The sequence below is a fragment of the Stigmatopora argus genome, chromosome 11 (assembly GCF_051989625.1).
Source record: "Stigmatopora argus isolate UIUO_Sarg chromosome 11, RoL_Sarg_1.0, whole genome shotgun sequence".
In the NCBI taxonomy this organism is placed as follows: domain Eukaryota; kingdom Metazoa; phylum Chordata; class Actinopteri; order Syngnathiformes; family Syngnathidae; genus Stigmatopora; species Stigmatopora argus.
In genome coordinates this window covers 7,393,259-7,411,385 of record NC_135397.1, presented here as the reverse complement: position 1 = coordinate 7,411,385, position 18,127 = coordinate 7,393,259, and the positions used below count along the sequence as shown (strand labels likewise).

Below are 18,127 nucleotides of genomic sequence, written 5' to 3'. Positions count from 1 at the left end.
TTTAACCAATTTATTTTAAAAAAATCTAAATATTATATCTAAAATGGTCCGGCCCACGTGAAATCAAGTTGACGTTAAAGCGGCCCTGACACCCTTGCTATAGATATAGATCATAATAATAGAAATGATGTATTTAAATGAATCTTTTTCACCCTATTTTTTTTTTTTCGTGATAATTCTATCTCCCAGCCAAAATGGATTGTGTATCTATCTTCGTCATTGGCAGACAATGAGTTAAATTAGTGCCCTGTACTGGTAGAAAAAAAAATTCAGTACGTCAATCCATTTTTCTTTTGATAATCATCTCGAAACATCAAGATTCCATCGGTTGTGTGGACAGTGTATTCTTTTGTGCATTGCGCTGTCAAGCGCCGTCTTGTCACGGCGCCACAATCGTGCCCAGTGTTTTACATCGGGTAAATTTACGCACACTACTTTTCCTCTCCTGGTGGGAACACTTTGTTTACAAAGCGTGTCCCCAAATTGTCGTGAATCGCCAATGAGTCAATATTAACCTGTTCTTTGTATAGTTTTATTTTCTTTTGGGTTTTTTTTCCATTCCACCCAGGCACGCCAGCTGTCACTATGGCAGGGGGCTTTCAACACGCCCCCGCTGACACAGAAGGCGGTCGAGTCCATTAGTTGTCATGGAAACCTCGAATGGAAAAAAAAATGGTCATTGCTCATTCTCCTTAGGGAAGGAAGTCGTAGCTTTGGAGTCATTGTCTATGTAAATTCCATTGTACTTTTCTACATTGTTATCCACCAATTTAAATGTCAATACAGTAAGTTGGTATCAACAGGGAAGTTTTGAAGTCGTAAGGTTCAATCCACTCATCCAGAACACAATTTATAATGTATAAATAGGGCAAAATATACATCAAAAAGATTTACGAGAGTCTGATCACTAAATTCCAATTGTTCAATTTTAAAAATATTTGATTGATATTTACTCTATTCTCTTTTTGTGGTTCAAGGTTTGTGCAATTGACATTGGTGTTTACATGTATTGACACATTTGTACTTTAGGTCAAAAGTTGTATTTTCGCTAGAGTGATACTATATGAAAGAAGACCTATTTAAGCATGTATTTGATCAAGATAAATATGTAAATATGATATCTTGTGCATGGGAAGGGCTGTTTTGCCCAAAGCGCAAAATAATCCAGGACCGCCTCCGCTGGTCCTCGTCTCGTTAGGTCACCCGAGACCCCATTTGAGCTCGCTCATCAAGGAAATATTTTCCTGACTGTTGAGGAACACAACAAACACAAGAAGTCCAGGTCCTGAACGTGCACGCAGCAGCAAAAACGACGGGCATTTTCCCCAGCTGATTCACCACAGATCTCACACCTCCTCTTCCTCCTCCTCCTCCTCCTCCTCTTCTTCTTCATCCTACTCCTCTTCCTCCCCCTCTCAGCGCAAGGCGTGGTTTTCCCTCGGATGGAGATGCGAGCTCCGTCTGCTCCCGCCGGGATCCCCCACCTGCTTCCCCGCGTCTGATCGCCCCCTTTTTTTTCTCCCCCTTTCTCCCCCTCCGTCCTCGCCGCGGAGGATCGTCCGGAGGAGGATGGCGTCCGTGTGGCTGCTGGCGCTCGCGCTGGCGTGCGCGGGGCCCGCCGACGGCAGGCGGCTCAAGCAACCGCGCTGCCCCGCGTCCTGCACGTGCACCAAAGACAACGCGTTGTGCGAGAGCGCCGGCCTGATCCCCAGAGCCTTCCCGCCCGACGTGATTTCGCTGTGAGGCCCAGGGACCTCCGCTCTTTGCCCCCCTCTTCTTCTTCTTCATTGCAGTGTTTTTCTTCAGGTCTTTCGTCAAGTCGGAATTCACCGAGATCCCCAAGGAGAGCTTCATCCATACGCCCGCCCTGCACCTCCTGTAAGTCCTCCACGTCTTCTCCGCTCTAGCCGTCCGATCTGTTCGGTCCGGTAAGGGGGCCGGCGGCCGTGGTAGAATGGTCGCCCACCCCCTCTCGGGCCAAACGGATTGGACGTCTAGCTCCGTCAAGGATTAACCAGGTCCATATGCGACTCGGCAGTCTGTTCACAGCCAACAACTTGGAGTCTTTAGACGAGGACGCCTTCCTGGGCCTCCCGCATCTGGAGTATCTGTGAGTGCGCTCGCGCCCGAGTTGGGAAAGCGTTGGGACGCTTTTTCCTCACCGGAGCTCGCCGATTTTTTTCCCCTCCGAGGTTCATCGAAAACAACCAAATCCGTTCCATATCGCCGTACGCCTTCCGAGGGCTGAAAACATTGGTGCATCTGTGAGTATGACGTTAAGTGTCCACATTTTTGGGGTCAGCATATGGGCTTTAAATAGTAAGTCCCATTTGATGGATGTCGTAGACCTTGTTCTGTCTTTTTTCTTTAACGAGGTTATGATGAATACTTGAGGCAGGGTGTCTATTTTTGGGGACGCTTTTTTAAAACAAGATTTTTATGAATAATTGAGAAGGTGTCTGTTATTTATGATTTTTTTAAAATTAGGTTACGATGAATACTTGAGGTAGGGTGTTTATTTTAGGGGACACTTTTTTAAAACAAGATTTTAATGAATAATTGAGAGGGTGACTGTTATTTATGATTTTTTAACAATGAGATTTAATGTCTAATTAAAATAGGGTGACTATATGAGGAGTCATTTTTTCTTATCCGTGAAGAACTCGATTTTGGATTAGTCATTTTTTTAAGTTTTTTTGTTTTGTTTTTTTTACCTCCACCAGGAGGGGAAAACTACGTGAAGCGGAGCTTAAGTATTGTTTTTTTAAGTTCAAGATCAATCTTGAATGAATAAAGGAATTATTATCATACGTAAGAGAAGAGTTATGAGGTCAAAGGTTACAGGGTCAAAGAGAGTGTGCAGTTCTAGTTCAAACTTGATTGTAATAAATAGTGGCAGCAAAGTGTCTATTTTAGGGGAGACATTTTTAAAGATACATTCTCATATACAGTTGAGGTGATCAGTTCCTTCACAATTATTTGAATGTAAACAACGAACATGATTCATATACAAATTGAATTTGCTGTATGAGTGGCTCTAGTCCCAAAGTGGGTCGGCAGATGAATTTTGGCTACTGTTCTGAGGTGTTCTCTTGCGCAACGTGGTTAAAATGTAATGAGGAGACGTTAAACTCCTTGACGACATGCTATTTTTGTATTTCAACAGGAGTCTGGCGTACAACAATCTTGAGAGCCTCCCCAAAGATTTGTTCAAAGGTTTGGAAGCCTTGACCAAAGTGTAAGCATCACCTCTTTTTTTATTGTTTTTATACACTTGCATAATGCGTTACATAATCGCCCAAACTGTGCAAACGTGAACAATGAGGTTGTTGTGGAGCGGCCTCCAAATTAGTCAATGACATCCCGTTTGCTGATAAAACCAGGGCGAGAATTTGGACTGCTCAATAAAAGCAGAAAAAGGTAAAATTGCTGAATTGTGACGTGGCTTTTCTAGAGACCTGCGTGGGAATCGCTTCACCTGCGACTGTAAGCTAAAGTGGTTGGTGGAATGGATCCACAGCACCAATGCCACCGTGGATCAGATTCACTGCAAAGGTCCGTCCACGCTGCAGGACAAGAGGATCAACGACCTCCTGCCTCAGTCCTTTGACTGCATCACTACAGGTGACCTCGTGCCAACTATTCTACTTACGTCACTAGTAGACATGCAACCCTTTTCAACTAAGTTGTTGGAGAACATGTTCCCGTTTGTAGAAAAGGTCCATTTTGCTTAACCAATCTGTTTACCGTTGTCCTCTTCCAGAGTTCGCGTCATACCAGTCCCTCAAATTTGAATCCATTTCCGTGGAGGCCTTCACCTTCGGCGAAGACCAGTACGTGGTCTTCGCCCAGCCCTTCATCGGCAAGTGTAGCTTCATGGAGTGGGATCATGTGGAAATGGTCTTCCGGAACTTTGACGATATCGACAGTGAGTAAAAAGCTAAGATTGTGCCGTTTCTCCGGAGGGCCGTCGCAATCATCCCACTTTCCGCTTTGCTAAACTTTTCCTTTCGTACTGGAAGTCGCGTCATCTGATGAAAATGCCACACACATAGAAAGAGCATTGTAGCGAGATGATGTCAGCCCTGTTTACTCGATCCACTTGTGTCACTGAAATGGATCAGGATGAGTGAGAAACAAATCAATCCCTAATGTGCTGCATGGAACATCTGGTTCTGGAAATCTAGGCGTTTCAGCGAGATGTTTGTCAAGCAGCTGTTGCCATATGTTAAAACAGTCTCTTTAGAAACAACAAATTCCTACACTAGATAGTGTTGTACAATATGACCATTCATATTGCAAAAACAATGACATCTTACATGTCTAGGGTTATTATTGCAATCCATTGACCTGATCCTGCAACCCACATAACGGCCACCAGATAGCAACCAATTGGCTCAGACTTGCTACATACAACGGACCAAAAATTCTCTCCGTGCGGTGGTCTCTCCAGGCACCTCGACGGTGATCTGCAAACCGCTGGTCATCGACAAGCAGCTCTTCGTCATCGTGGCTCAGCTGTTCGGCGGCTCGCACATCTACAAGCGCGACACCTCGGCCAACAAGTTCATCAAGCTGCAAGGCATCGACATCCTGAAGATCCGCAAGCCCAACGACGTGGAGACCTTCCCGATCGACGGCGAGTCCTTCTTCGCCATCGCCGACAGCTCCAAAGCCGGCTCCACCACCGTCTACAAGTGGAACGGCAACGGCTTCTACTCGCACCAGTCGCTCCACCCCTGGTACCGCGACACCGACGTGGAGTACCTGGAGATCTCCTCCAAGCCCCACCTCATCCTGTCCAGTAGCTCCCAGCGTCCCATCATCTACCAGTGGAACAAAGGCGGCAAACTCTTTGAGCGCCGCACCGACATCCCCGAGATGGAGGACGTCTACGCCGTCAAGCACTTCCGGATCAAGTCGGAGCTCTTCCTCTGCCTGACGCGTTTCATCGGCGACTCCAAGGTCATGCGTTGGGACGGCGCCCTCTTTCGGGAACTCCAGACGGTGCCGTCGCGCGGCTCCATGGTGTTCCAGCCCTTCGCCGTGGGCGCCTGGCAGTACGCCGTCCTGGGCAGCGACTACTCCTTCACTCAGGTGTACCGCTGGGATGCCAAGAAGGGAGAGCTGGCCCACTTCCAGGAGCTCAACATCCAAGCGCCCAGGGCCTTCTGTCCCATCTCCATCGACAACCGCCAGTTCCTGCTGGCCTCCAGTTTCAAAGGGAAGACGCAGATTTACGAGCATCTGGTCATCGACCTGAGCGACTGAGCGCTGGCCGGCCTTTGCCTACGTGACGGCTGATGCGATCTTGAGAACAGCACGCATTATGATGCGACGCGTTTTTTCTTTCGGACCGGAAAAAGTATCGGGACGTGTTGGTCAGGAGGTCAAGAAATGGCTGGGTAACCTTCCTTTTTGTCAAATTCTGCCCTTTCCACATGTTGCAGGCAGTAACGTGAAATTTGGTACAGATCTTGAGAATCCAAAGCAATGGAAGAGTGTCATTTGGATCTTTGGGGCAAGGTTAATCCGTAAAAATACCCTTTCAAAAATAACACGCACAGCTCCATTGTGAGCTTTACCGTCATCAGGATTCATTTTATTTTGCACTACTCTTGATAATAATTTTGGCATTTTCATTGTTAACTCTGGCTGCTTTTGAATGTTGTTCATTCGCTGCCACCCTTCCAGCTCAAATGGATTGGACGTCTACAAGTGATGAACTAATTGGTGGGAGTGTATCTCGGACACATTTGACATTTTGACTCATTGACGAAATGATTTCCACCTCAAAATTCTCAGCATCAGATTTGGGAATTTTATTCATTTCATGACATGACACGAAAAATACTCCTGTCTCAGTATCTGGCTACAACTAATTTTGTTTTTGGTTTAAAAGTTTTAAAAAAATGAATTGGATGAACGATACAAATGAGGTCTATTACGAGTAAACCCAAAAATACTTCACGAAGCCACGCCTGAAAATCCTCTGGAAGGTGACAATCTTTAAGGCAAATTAGTGTAAACAATCGGCCCCCGGTATTTTTCAATATTCCAACGTGTCCCGATACTTTTATCCCTCCGTTATATTTCAATAGAATCCTGGGATGGAGTCAATGCATGCATCTCAAGCTAGAATGGGACTTCATGCATGAGCAAGCCATCCATGCACCATCGCCCACCAATCCAGAATGTGCATTATAACATATTTTTCCACCATCAGCCGCAAACATTTGTACGCTCATGTCTTTATCGGATGTGAAACTTTCCAACCAATCTGCCAAAAAAATGGTGTTTACATTTTTCAGACTTAAATTTGTACAAAAAAGATGCTTTTCTAGGGGGCAACAGCATTTAGATTGATATTCAGAGATGCACCTTGTACATTATAATCATGAATGTTTGTATTTTTAAAGAATCAATAGCATTTTTTCAGGAGCACTCGACACTATTTACACGACTTTTGTCTGTCATGGTAACATTGATTTTTTTTTCACAGTTGTCGGAATTGTAGCAGCATCACGGTTGGATGACATCGTCATTGACTAACATTGTGCTATTTCAATAAAAGCTTCAATCACTGACTTTGGCTGTTTTCACAGCGAGAGATCTCCAAATCCATTTTGAAATACCCAAAAGTTCACAGCAAGTGGCTTGAACTCCACAGGAAAAACTGGATTTGCCCAAAAGTTGCCTGAATGTGACCCATGTTTTCCACAATTTACGGGAAGAGGCCCGAAACAGCAGGAATTTGATATATTTATCTTTCTTGACGCCACTTACAAACTATTATGTACTAAACGGGTTGAACGTAGAATCCAGGTTTGCAAAGGCCTTACAATATGGAACACAACCCATAATCCTTTGTAGCCACACCCAAAGATTTGAGTATAAACAGTCCAGACTGCGCCAAAGTAGACCTAAACCTTCACAAGACATCATCTTGAAGATGAGCCGCTTTGCTAACTTGCTACTGCTCGTCCTGCTCGGTTTCACCCGAGCCTACCAAGATGAGGAATCCGTGGAAGACGACGGCGATGACACGGTGGACCTCACCACCAGAATCCTCGCCACCAACAACGGTACCGACGAGCTCCTGCTGGAGGGCGATCTTCTGCTTCCCAAAACCAGAAACGCCTTGAAGTGCTTGTACCAGAGTTGCCGCTGGAAGAAAAACGCCAACGGCCAGGTGAGCGTCCCCTACGTCCTGAGCCCGGAGTTCACAGGCTGGGCCAAGCGAAAGATCGAGATGGCCATGGCGGGCTTTCACAGCAGCACCTGCGTGCGCTTTGTGCCACGTCGCGGCGAGTACGACTACATCAGCGTGGAGAACAAAGCCGGTTGCTTCTCGTTGTTAGGGAGGCAAGGCGGCGGGCAGGTGTTGTCGCTCAAAGTCGACGACTGCCTGTACCGCGGCATCATCCAGCACGAGCTCAACCACGCTCTGGGCTTCCACCACGAGCAGAACAGGAGCGACCGCGACAAGTACGTCCGGATCCACTGGGAGAACATCGACCCGGATATGGCCCACAACTTCTACAGGCGGGACACTGACAACCTGAAGACGCCCTACGACTACGCTTCAGTCATGCACTACGGGAAAAATGACTTCAGCACCAACGGGAGGGACACCATCACCCCCATCCCCGATGCCAGAGTCCCCATTGGCCAGAGGCGGGGCCTTTCCAACTGGGACATCAGGAGAATCAACATGCTCTATGACTGTTGAAACCGACACTCGTGGTCATTATCTCAATAAATTCAATGCATCTTCACCTCTTTTTTGTCTGCCTCCAATCCATAAAATATCAAGAAAATTGACATGTGTGAATCAAATATTCCACACCAAAAAAGTCTAATATTAAACAAAAGTGAAAGCAATCCATTTTTTTAAATCCTCAAAACAAGGCCCAGGATCTTATAGATCTTACAAAAAAAAAAAATCAATCACCAGATATTCAGTTTTTCCTATTGAAACATTAATATAATTTAAAAGATAAAGAGCATTTTAGTGGTTTGGGGTTGGTGATGTTTTAATACAATTTCACAGAAATTTGAAAAATTAGATAAATACAATTGTTGTATTGCTTTACCCATTTTTAAATATCAAAACATTTTGTAAAATAGTAAAAACAAGATTTCCTGCTTTTATTCATGCATTTTTCAATTTTTTTTTAATGAATTAAAATAAAAGAACATATTTCAATAGTTCAAAAATGTGATGAACAAATAAAAATGTAAATGTTCAAATTGTAATAATTAATAATTCAATTATTAATAAAAAAATAACAATAAATACTATGTTTTTGCTCCTTTAAACTAATGTAAAAGAATATTCCCAGGTTCATCCCAGTTGTTTTTTCCTCCAATATTTTTAATGAATTAAAATAAAAACAAAATACGATCATATCAGCTAAAAATAACCTCAAAATTTGGACCAAGTTTTGGTCTCTAAACTTAGGCTAATGAATTTACTTTAGCCAACAGACAAGCATCACTGAAAATTGACATTAGCCTGCGCTACACTAGCTTGTTCTGCAGAGATAAAATATAATGAAAAAAAAAACAGATCTATACAAACAATTAATTAAAATATCCATTTACTAACTTCAACCTGCACAAAGGACTAAAGATGGAAATTAGCCTTTGGCTATAATCTTACATATTTACATATTATATGTGTTCGTTAACATGAATATATATATATATATATATATATATATATATATATATATATATATGTTCATTAATGTTCTGTTCCTTAATTAAATAAATCAAACTCAAATATATATTTTTTAAAGGCCACAAATGACTGCAGTTCCGTGAAGTTTTTAAGAGCCCCATCATCAGACTACCCAAGCCTTATTTACTAAGCGGGTGGCCAGTAGAGTCCAACCTTGAGAAGTTTACAAAGGCCTAATCATGCAGACCCCAACCCATAATCCTTTGCAGCCACACCTGAAGATCCGAGTATAAAAAGGCCAGATGGACAAGGAAGGACCACAGTTTTCAAAGACAGAAACCTGAAGATGCCTCGCTACGCTAGCTTGCTACTGCTCGCCTTGCTCGGTCTTTCTCAGGCCTACCAGGATGAAGAACTCCTAGAAGAAGACGAGGAAGACACCATGGACCTCTCCACCAGAATCCTCACCACCAACAACGGCAGTGAGGAGCTCCTCCTGGAAGGAGACCTGCTGGTTTCCAGAACCAGAAACGCCATGAAATGCTTGTACGAGTTGTGCCGCTGGAAGAAAAACTCCGAAGGCTTCGTCAACGTCCCTTACGTCGTGAGTGGAGAGTTCCCCCGAAGGGAGAAGCAGAAAATCGAGGCGGCCCTGGCATCCTTCCACGGCGCCACCTGTGTGCGTTTCGTGCCGCGGCGCAACGAGTTCGACTACATCAGCGTGGAGAACAGAGCCGGTTGCTACACCTCTTTGGGGAGGCAAGGCGGCAAGCAGGTGTTGTCCCTCAACCGTGGCAGCTGCCTCTACAAAGGGATCATCCAGCACGAGTTTAACCACATTTTGGGCTTCCACCACGAGCAGACCAGGAGCGGCCGCGACAAATACATCCGGATCAACTGGGAGAACATCGACCCGGATATGGCCCACAACTTCTACATGCAGGACACTGACAACATAAAGACGCCCTACGACTACTCCTCCGTCATGCACTATGGGAAAACCGCCTTCAGTAACAACGGGAGAGACACCATCACTCCCATCCCCAATGCCCGCGTCCCCATTGGCCAGAGGAACGGCCTGTCCAAATGGGACATAAGGAGAATCAACATGCTCTACGACTGTTGAAAACAACATTTGGGATGTATTCAGTATATCTTCAATAAAGTTAGTGCAATTTCAAGAAGTATTGACTGTCTGCCACATAGTGCGCGCGCGCACGCACACACGCGCACGCACACACGCCCACGTACAGAGTATGAATTGTACTGAATAAAAAACTGAAAAATAGCATGATATGCGGACAAGCGCTTGTCGGCCATTTAACGTCAGAGCTGTACGATAAATATATATTATGGTCAATGTATAGAATTTTGACATGTGTATAAATGTGCTCATTTTTCAACCGATTTTCAAACGTTTCTCATTAACGTCAGATATTGAGTAAATTAACCGTGTTATACTTATATCATTAGTAATTTTAATTACTTACATGTGCTAAACAGCTAAAGGGAGTCCACCGACGAAGAAATCCTCCGGGGCAAGCTGGCCGCACTAGTCCACCTCCAGTTGTCTAAAATTTCGTAATAAGGTATAGTTTTACTCAGGTTGGCCTCAGTCTTTAGAAACACAACTTTATATTGCGAAATTCGTCAGATCTTTTGTTGAAACTAACATAAACTGACACAACAAACATTTTGAGACGTGTTTTTGTCAGCTCTTTAGAACTACTATTTGTTAAAGCAACCAATTTCAGATAATTAATTTACCTGTATGTTATTTCAGTTACAAGTTACAAAATCAATTCACTAAAATAAATATAAAAATCTGTCAAAAACAAGCAAAATTGGCTTACCTTGCCCTTGCAGAACATGTGCTTTGTCAATTAAAATACAGCAACCTTCAAAAATTGCGGTGGACATGCATGCATAAACTTGTTCAAATTCGTCTCACTTTGTTGGCTTTTTTTATGTAAGCTGTTTTGCATTTTTTTTTCATTTATATACAATAAAAACGATAAAGAGCAAACGAAAGGCGTTCTTACAGGTGCCAATGATATTTTCTTTTTCTTTTGTAGTATTCAACAGTGTGAGTGGCTCGAGGACGTATGCTGCCGACCCAAGGCCAATATTGGTACTGCATACAAAACCGCAAAGTACATAAACCTATTTTATTCTATAAAATTATACACGATTTCATTCAATATTTCTTGGCACGTCCAGTAATTTTAGGTGAGCGCGTTTGATTGTTGAATTTTTCATATAAAAGAATACTTTCCATTATTAATGAAAATATGTATGCAAAAAGTGATAATTTACTGTATCTAATAAATGTAAAATCAAAAAAATCTATAAAAATTGAAAATAGGAGTTTCCTAGTTCCTCAAAAATATAACAAAATGTTTCATTTGAAACATTCAAGAGTAAATAAAGCCCTTATAATAAAAAATAACCATTCAAAATAAATGAGAATATTTCCTCTTAAGACATTTTTTCCAACTACCTTTGTTTGTGTCTCATTCCTCAGCAATCAGATGGAATAGAAAGAAATAAAATCCTTTTTATTTTCTCCGACAAAGTGCACACCTCTTTTCTACAAAGCAGCACATTACAACGTAATGGAATAAATACAATAAAATTTGCTTGAACGAACAGAAAAAATGAGAGGAAACAAAAACACCAGTAGATACGCGAGTATCACACACTGGCGGAGATGACGAGGTTGTCGGGACCAACGTTTCACTTCTTTAACTTTGACTTCTCATGCAGCTTGGCGAACCGTTTACTGCTTTGAACTGAGGACGAGCAAACCTTACTGTGGAAGGAACAGGGAGAAAGTTTAGGTGCATCATGTCATACTGAGAAAAGCTTGTGCAAAGTGCAACAGAGGAAGTCCCTGCTGCCCAGAGAAAATAAAGTGGACACATTTTCAGTTTTACTACTACGTGGTGCAACTTAAGTTTTTTTTTTTTTCGTTTGCTCCGTAGGCGAACAAAATAAAACACAAAATCTAGGGAACGACTCCCTTTCGTATTCCGCAAAATAATTTAGGGCTCTTTAAATAAAATCCAAAACGCTATCCTGAAAATGGTGACTTAAAAAAAAAAAATCACAGACCAAAAAATAAAAGACAATTATGACAGAGTATTAGAGCAAAACACACAAAAAAAAGTCAGGAGAGTAGTCGTAATATTAGGAGATTTAAGCCATAATATTAAGAGATCTAATTGGTTGCTTTAAGTCATAATATTACCCCTTTTTTCTAGATGTAATATTATGGCTTAATTTTTGTAATATGACTAAAATCAGATTACAATGTAAATGTCACATTATGTGACCAGAATCTCCAAATACTGTGAATCAATGTTGTAATATTATCACTTAAATATCGTAAATATCACGATATTCACATCAATATATTACAACAATAAAGTCGTGATGTTATGGATGCTAATGCTGAAAGATGGAAAGCCCCCTTTTTTACCTCACAGTATGACTTAAATTTCGCAAAGGCTCTAATACTCCATCGTAAATAATAATGCTCTAGGTAACATCACAAAAAAAAAATCCCCATGAAAGAAAATCTGTACACAACTGAAAAATCAATATACAGTACCTGCAGATGTTATGCATACAGTACAATTTTTTTTATTACATAGTTTTTAGTACGAGCTCCAGCCTGCTCTATATACGCACGGAACACAGGTGGGAGAAGCGGCTAGTTTGAGTTATTCGGGGTAAGATCTGGTAGTAGTCGTTTAGAAAAAAAAAAACACAAAAAAAACAAATAAAAGAATTATTGCAGGGTGTTCAGCTGCATACTGGACGGACAGTTTGAAAGGAAAAGACGTCGGCGTAATCCGCGGTACATTCGTGCCCAATATTGCCGTTGTGAATCCAGTGACGAGATGAGTTGCGGCGCGCGGCGTCACAGTTTGAGCTCGTTGGCAATTTTGCAGGCGATGTTCTTAAAGGCGATGGACGTGCCCGATATCCTCTTGAAGCGCACGCCGTTGAGCGAGAGGCGAGGCAGCTTGCACACCTCCATCTCCCACTGGACCAGGTTGTCCTGGCGCGCGTCGCCGTGCACGCAGAAGAGCAGGAAGCGCTCGCGCTGCTCGTAGTCGCAGCTGTTGGCGTCCAGGACCTTGCGGATCTCCCGCATCATCTCCGAGGGCTCCATGGACGAGGTGGTCTTCATGCTCCAGGTGAAGCGCAGAGAGCGGGGTTTGGAGTCGCGACCCGCGTCCTCCTTGGGATCGCCGGATGCGCTCCTGCCGTACAGGAGGGAGACGTGTTGAAATTGAGAGATCGTCATTCCACTGGTTGACAAGTAGGCGGTTAACTCATAGGCTGCCTGTCAGATTTTGTTCCCTTATCAGATTGTTTAGTTTAGGAGGACCTAGGCAAGGAATATGATCTTTAAAACCTCCAGACTACTGAGGGACTGTGCAGTAACCTCAGTCTCATTCTGCAGAAGGTCCCCCACCTTGTGGACTTCCTGTGTGTGGCTCCAATTTTTTTATCTAGGTCTACAATGTCTTGTGTGTCTTGTGTCTGTCTTGCTACTGCAACCAATAACTTTCCCGAATACGGGATGAAATAAAGTTCTAACCTAACATATTGCGGTCAAGGGTCCAATCCCACTGTGTGGAGTTTCGCATGTTCTCCCTGGGCTTGCGTGGGTTTTCTCCGGGTACTCTGGTTTCCTCCCATATCCCAAAAACATGCAGGGTAGGCTGTTTGAACACACTAAACTGCCCCCAGGTATGATTGGTTGTCTGTCTCCTAGTGTCCTAGGATTGTCTTGCCACCGATTCAGGGTGTCCGTTGTTAGCTGGGATAAGCTCCAGCACCCCCTGCGACCCTTGTGAGGATAAGTGGTTCAGAAAATGAATGAATACATCAGATTAAATTTTCAGATAGACATTATCAATTTTGGCGACCAAATATCGCTGTTTTCTTAAGTCAATTATAATGGCACTCTCATTATAATGACAATGTCCATTATAGTTATTATAGTATAAAACAAAAAACAGTTTGGCTTTAAAATATGGGCTTGACTGAAAATCCTCACCTGGGTGTTTCTGTCCTGGCACTGGCCTCTCCCTCACTGGGCACCCTGAAATCAAAGCAGGAATAACAATGAGATTGTTACTCCTGCCGGCTGCGTCAAACACACCTCCCGCCATCGTCACCATCGGTGTGAGACAGCGAGGGGGGTCTTCAAGCCGTCATGCCAGGAAAGAAACCACACTCCCGGCCGGGTGAGCACACAAGTGGGGGTGGGGGATACAGCAAACCGACAAGTACTAAGTGTCAGTAGTAGGGTTGGGTACCGAAACCCGCTATCATTTTTGCTGTTGAGCGCCGAAACGGGCAGCCAATGGGTTTTAAAAAAAGTTCTCCCTTCCGCCAATGAGTTTATCACTAGTAGACGTCCAATCCATTTGAAGCAAGTGTGTTTGTTCAATCGGTGCCGGCCCTTCCCTTCGAATGAATTGGACGTCTAGAGCTGTCAGTGGCAGCTTTAGAGTTAATCACGGCTGGGGGGCTGTAAACAGTGTAAACATGCATGCTAGCGTGTTAATCAAAGTCATAGACAACTTTGATGTCAATCTAGCAGTACGCACTTGACATAAAGAAAAATGAAATTACGCTAATCTTAAACCTTGCAAATGAATCACGAGCCGATTAAGGCATCTGGATGTAGACCTCATAGCAATAGTGCAAAACCAACTGATAGGATACATAAACGCTAACAGAAGCTTGTAATGCTAATCAAAAGCTAGCGCAAATTCAAAGAAAAATTAAATGTATTGAGAATGTCATTGATGTGTGGATTCTGAAAAGGTGGATGAGCTGTATGTTAAGTATGGCTGTCAAAAAAAATATGAGGCTTATTCAGGTAGTAAAAAAAAAAGTAACTATGTACAACTGCTACACACAACACAGGATTTATACATTCTGTGTATATTCTATTCACGATACCCAACCCTAGTTAGTAGCCAAAGGAGGTGCTAGAGTGGGGTTCAGGTTATTAAGATTTTGGCTTCATTTGTCACTGTTGGAGCAAGGGGGGCACAAAGCAAAGTGTTGTCCTACCTCTGAGTGGACCTGAAAGACAGAGCTCTATACCAGGGGTAGGAACAAAGCAAAAAAAAAGAAAAACAATGACGTAAGCAAACGAGCGACGGGTTGGCTGCGCTAAAACTAAGGCTGGGAGTTCTGGCAAAAAGTGATTGGAACTTGTCTCATATCTTTGAATTGTTGATTTAAAAAAAAACGATCTAAATGTATTATACGTATTTTATTTTAACTCATTTCCTGCCATTGTGATGAATTGATTTCAGAAGGATGCTTGGACGCCTATTATCGTCAATTGCACTAAAAGAGCGACCTGATAACTATTTGATAATTGATGAATTGACCACACAATTTTCCAAATTGTTCGTATCAAATAGAAAGAAAGAGTTTTAACTTGGCAAGTGACGCATGGGAGGACGTCAATGCCAGTCACGGAAGACGAGCTGTCGTCGCCACTGACCTGCGGACAAACTTGGAGGTGATCTTGCTGATGATGCCGGTGGAGGTTCCGCGTCGCTGCTGCGCCAGGGCGCCCGTGTCGTGGGACAGCGTGGGCGAGGCGGGCGGCCCGTTGTAGGTGGCGCTGCGGCGGTCTCGCAGCTGCGCGCCGTGGAAGGTGCTGCGGCTGGTGGTCCCCCTTGGGAAACGGTTCTTCTCTGGGGTGCTAATACTGTGCGCGGACGGGGACGTGGAGGGACCCCTTGGAGAGGAGCTGGAGGGGGCAAAAAAGTAGTAGTCATTATTTATCCTATTTTTCGGGGGACAATATCATGATAAAAGTGCTATTTATAGCCTGGAAAATACAGTAATTTATTTCTTTTAAACTCATAGCCTACTATTAACAAAGATAGACGTCCAATATAAGTAGTATATTGGAAGGACGGCCTGCGTGTGCTTAGCATTCAGTGCCATTAACGGGGCTAGATGCCTAATGCATTTTGACGGGAAGGGGGTGTCAATCAATGAAAGCCAATGAGTAAATATTAAAAAAGAATTAAGGTAAATGTACGTGAATATTCTCTTTTGTATTGTTATCTCTTTAAAACAAATAAAAAAAGGCAAACAGTATAAATGGTAAACAATATTAATATTGTCATCTTTTCGGGTAAACTTTCTCCCACCTGGATTTCAGCTCAGTGTTGTCATCGATGGGGGGCAGTGTGCTCTTTGAGGGGTGTCCTGAAGATGACATGGACTTGATGTGACGAGGCCGCGTGGAGGTCACCGCCGTCGACGGGGTGCTGCCCGACACCTCGGTTAAACTGGGATGACAGCGCCGAGAGTTTCCACGTGACACATCGCGGTACTCTCCTTTGGCCACGCGTTTCCACCGCGAGCGCGCTTACCTGCTGTCTTTGCCATTAGGAATGGCCGAGTAGCGCTCAGCGGAGGAGCGCTCGCACACGTACGTGTTCCGGCGAGTCATTGATCCATTGGTCTGCGGCGAAAGACGCATGCCACAACGTATAAATGATGCATTCAACGTAGGGTAGATCACCTCAAGATAGCCTACTATGACTGCTGATTTTCCTGTCATTAACTACACTCCAATTGAGGTCAACTCGAAAACTTAACACAATGTAACTGAAGCATGTTAGGCTTAAAATCACACCGCCATTGATGGCATTCAGGGTCCAATCCATTTTGTCGATCGCCAAGGTACTATTGGTAGATGGCCTGAGAGTAAAATTTGATCCAGTCTGTCAGTTTCCTTCGGGGCTGAACAATGTTCTTGTTTGTACCGCGACTTGGCAATGTGCCCACCGCAACAATCACACATTTTTTTAACATGCATATCTGACTCATTTAACAATCATGGTGCCGAGACTCCCGGCTAACAAACGACGTGTCACAGCTACTTGTTAAATCGTTACTTTGATGTTGAAGAGATGTCAGACTTGCCCCATCTGTGCTTCATTTCGGGACCGTTTATTGGGAATGAGACATGTCTAAGCTGCCTTCAAATGGATGTTCATTCGCCCCTCCCAGTCAAAACAGATTTGACATCTAGCGCCGTCAATGGTCATCACGATCATCCACTTGCTCTGCACTCACCCCGACGCCACTTGCTGTCTTCTTCCTCTCCTGCACTCCTAGCGGCGAAGCGGGAACATCTCCCTTGGAAGTGCTGAGCTCCAACCGGCGCGCTCCGTCCCACTCCTCTCGGTGGTCGCTCTCCACGCTCAAAGCCTGGCCGCGCCGCGTGTACGACACCGCCGGAGGCACTGACGGACCCACTGAGAAAAGGAAGTAAAGACTAGGGTCAAACCCGGACCATCGTTCGGCACGGCTGAGCGGAAAAAACGCCATCGTCGTGCCTACCGTGATCACTGTAGCGGCGCTGCTTCTGATTGGCCGAGATGCTGCGCGTCACTTTGGGATGGGCGGGAGAAATACTGGAGCCATTGTTGATGTCGCTAGTGGGTCGCTGCCGTTGAGCCAGAACGCTGTTGGTCAAGGGTTCGCTCCCCTCAAACTAAAAGGAGAGATTACATCGTCATTATGTATAGCCAAAAAATAAGTTGTACCGTTTCATTGCTGGCACAAGACGCCCAATCCGTTTTGTCTCAGCAAAGAACGAATGTGTTCATGAATTAAACAAGTAGTTCAGCTCATTTAACGTGTCGTTTAAGGTCAACAGCGGTGATCTTGTTATGGGAAAGTAGCTGACCTCTGGCGCTTTTCTTCCCAGCAGCAGATAAGTGGCCATGACATCATCGTACTTCTGGTTTTGTAAGGAATCGGTGATCTCATCTTTAGGGAAGCCCATGGTCACCATGAGCTCTATCGGGAATAGAAAAAGAAATGAGTACGGATCTGGAAGACTTCAAAAGTAGGGAGAAACGCACCTATTCTGGTGGCGTCGCTGAAGTCCGCCTCGGGCTCAATGTACGGCTTCAGTTCCTCTTCCTCGTGACCCACATTCATCCAGTGGTCTTTCATGATTTGCTGCCAAAGACAATTTACCCGTTTGTTTCACTCGTGAAGGCTCCTAACCCGATATTATCGTGGTGCGGAGCTTTGGCCTGCTTTGTGGAGTCAGTGCTATTGACTGCGATCTTAGAAATAAGGTAAATAAAAGTACAAGTACCTCCAAACTGCCACGTTTGACCGGGTTGAGCACCAGCAGTTTCTTCAGTAGGTTTTCACAGTCTGTGGACATGTAGAAAGGGATCCGGTACTTTCCACGCAGGACTCGCTCTCGCAGTTCCTGTGTGACCGACAACAAGGAATTGTTAGGAGAACATTTGTGCAGTGTAAACACTGATGTCCAAATTGAAGGAATGTTCTTTTGATGGAAAAATTGACACGTTAATTGCATGTCGTTTTGTTATTGATTAAATGAACTATTATGTC

The 18,127-nt window shown here is 44.0% G+C and overlaps 4 protein-coding genes and 1 long non-coding RNA gene across 9 annotated transcripts in view; 3 read left to right on the top strand and 2 right to left on the bottom strand.

The window, feature by feature from the left end:
- Nucleotides 1–1,298: 1,298 nt before the first annotated feature.
- LOC144085118 (leucine-rich glioma-inactivated protein 1-like) lies at nt 1,299–6,587 on the top strand. The gene is made up of 8 exons (XM_077614129.1): nt 1,299–1,739; nt 1,807–1,878; nt 2,039–2,110; nt 2,193–2,264; nt 3,167–3,238; nt 3,455–3,624; nt 3,764–3,928; nt 4,454–6,587. The coding sequence occupies exons 1-8, from the start codon at nt 1,570–1,572 to the stop codon at nt 5,269–5,271; spliced, it is 1,611 nt and encodes a 536-aa protein (XP_077470255.1). The 5' UTR covers nt 1,299–1,569; the 3' UTR covers nt 5,272–6,587.
- On the bottom strand, nt 3,240–10,996 carry LOC144085122 (uncharacterized). 2 transcript variants are annotated; one of them, XR_013304023.1, is made up of 3 exons: nt 10,540–10,996; nt 10,177–10,257; nt 3,240–4,110 (listed from the first exon to the last, which is right to left on the bottom strand). It is a non-coding gene; the product is annotated as an uncharacterized LOC144085122 (long non-coding RNA). The 2 variants fall into 2 exon arrangements; XR_013304024.1 differs by having other exon boundaries at nt 3,240–4,031.
- Nucleotides 6,953–7,732, top strand: LOC144085120 (high choriolytic enzyme 1-like). Its single transcript, XM_077614133.1, has one exon. The coding sequence runs from the start codon at nt 6,953–6,955 to the stop codon at nt 7,730–7,732; it is 780 nt and encodes a 259-aa protein (XP_077470259.1).
- LOC144084526 (high choriolytic enzyme 2-like) lies at nt 9,030–9,812 on the top strand. Its single transcript, XM_077613052.1, has one exon. It carries the CDS (start codon nt 9,033–9,035, stop codon nt 9,810–9,812), a length of 780 nt encoding a protein of 259 aa, XP_077469178.1. The 5' UTR covers nt 9,030–9,032.
- Nucleotides 10,997–11,223: 227 nt separating the features above from the next.
- Nucleotides 11,224–18,127, bottom strand: part of mark1 (MAP/microtubule affinity-regulating kinase 1) — a 27,956-nt gene continuing 21,052 nt past the window's right edge. For 2 of the 4 annotated variants that reach the window (XM_077614127.1, XM_077614125.1), the window contains exons 9-19: nt 17,862–17,981; nt 17,620–17,719; nt 17,442–17,554; nt 17,093–17,246; nt 16,826–17,007; nt 16,117–16,208; nt 15,892–16,032; nt 15,231–15,482; nt 14,789–14,815; nt 13,761–13,805; nt 11,224–12,957 (exon numbers count right to left, since the gene is read on the bottom strand). In XM_077614127.1, coding sequence (XP_077470253.1) covers nt 12,612–12,957; nt 13,761–13,805; nt 14,789–14,815; nt 15,231–15,482; nt 15,892–16,032; nt 16,117–16,208; nt 16,826–17,007; nt 17,093–17,246; nt 17,442–17,554; nt 17,620–17,719; nt 17,862–17,981 — 1,572 coding nt within the window. In that variant the 3' untranslated portion in view covers nt 11,224–12,611. The remainder of the gene's footprint in view (nt 12,958–13,760; nt 13,806–14,788; nt 14,816–15,230; nt 15,483–15,891; nt 16,033–16,116; nt 16,209–16,825; nt 17,008–17,092; nt 17,247–17,441; nt 17,555–17,619; nt 17,720–17,861; nt 17,982–18,127) is intronic. The other 2 variants (XM_077614126.1, XM_077614128.1) reach the window with 2 other exon arrangements.

Coding starts and splice junctions, on each gene's coding strand:
- LOC144084526 (XM_077613052.1), top strand. CDS start 9,033: ATGCCTCGCTACGCTAGCTTGCTACTGCTCGCCTTGCTCGGTCTTTCT.
- LOC144085120 (XM_077614133.1), top strand. CDS start 6,953: ATGAGCCGCTTTGCTAACTTGCTACTGCTCGTCCTGCTCGGTTTCACC.
- LOC144085118 (XM_077614129.1), top strand. CDS start 1,570: ATGGCGTCCGTGTGGCTGCTGGCGCTCGCGCTGGCGTGCGCGGGGCCC. Junction 2,265..3,166: donor CTGAAAACATTGGTGCATCT/GTGAGTATGACG, acceptor GTATTTCAACAG/GAGTCTGGCGTACAACAATC. Junction 3,929..4,453: donor GAACTTTGACGATATCGACA/GTGAGTAAAAAG, acceptor TGGTCTCTCCAG/GCACCTCGACGGTGATCTGC.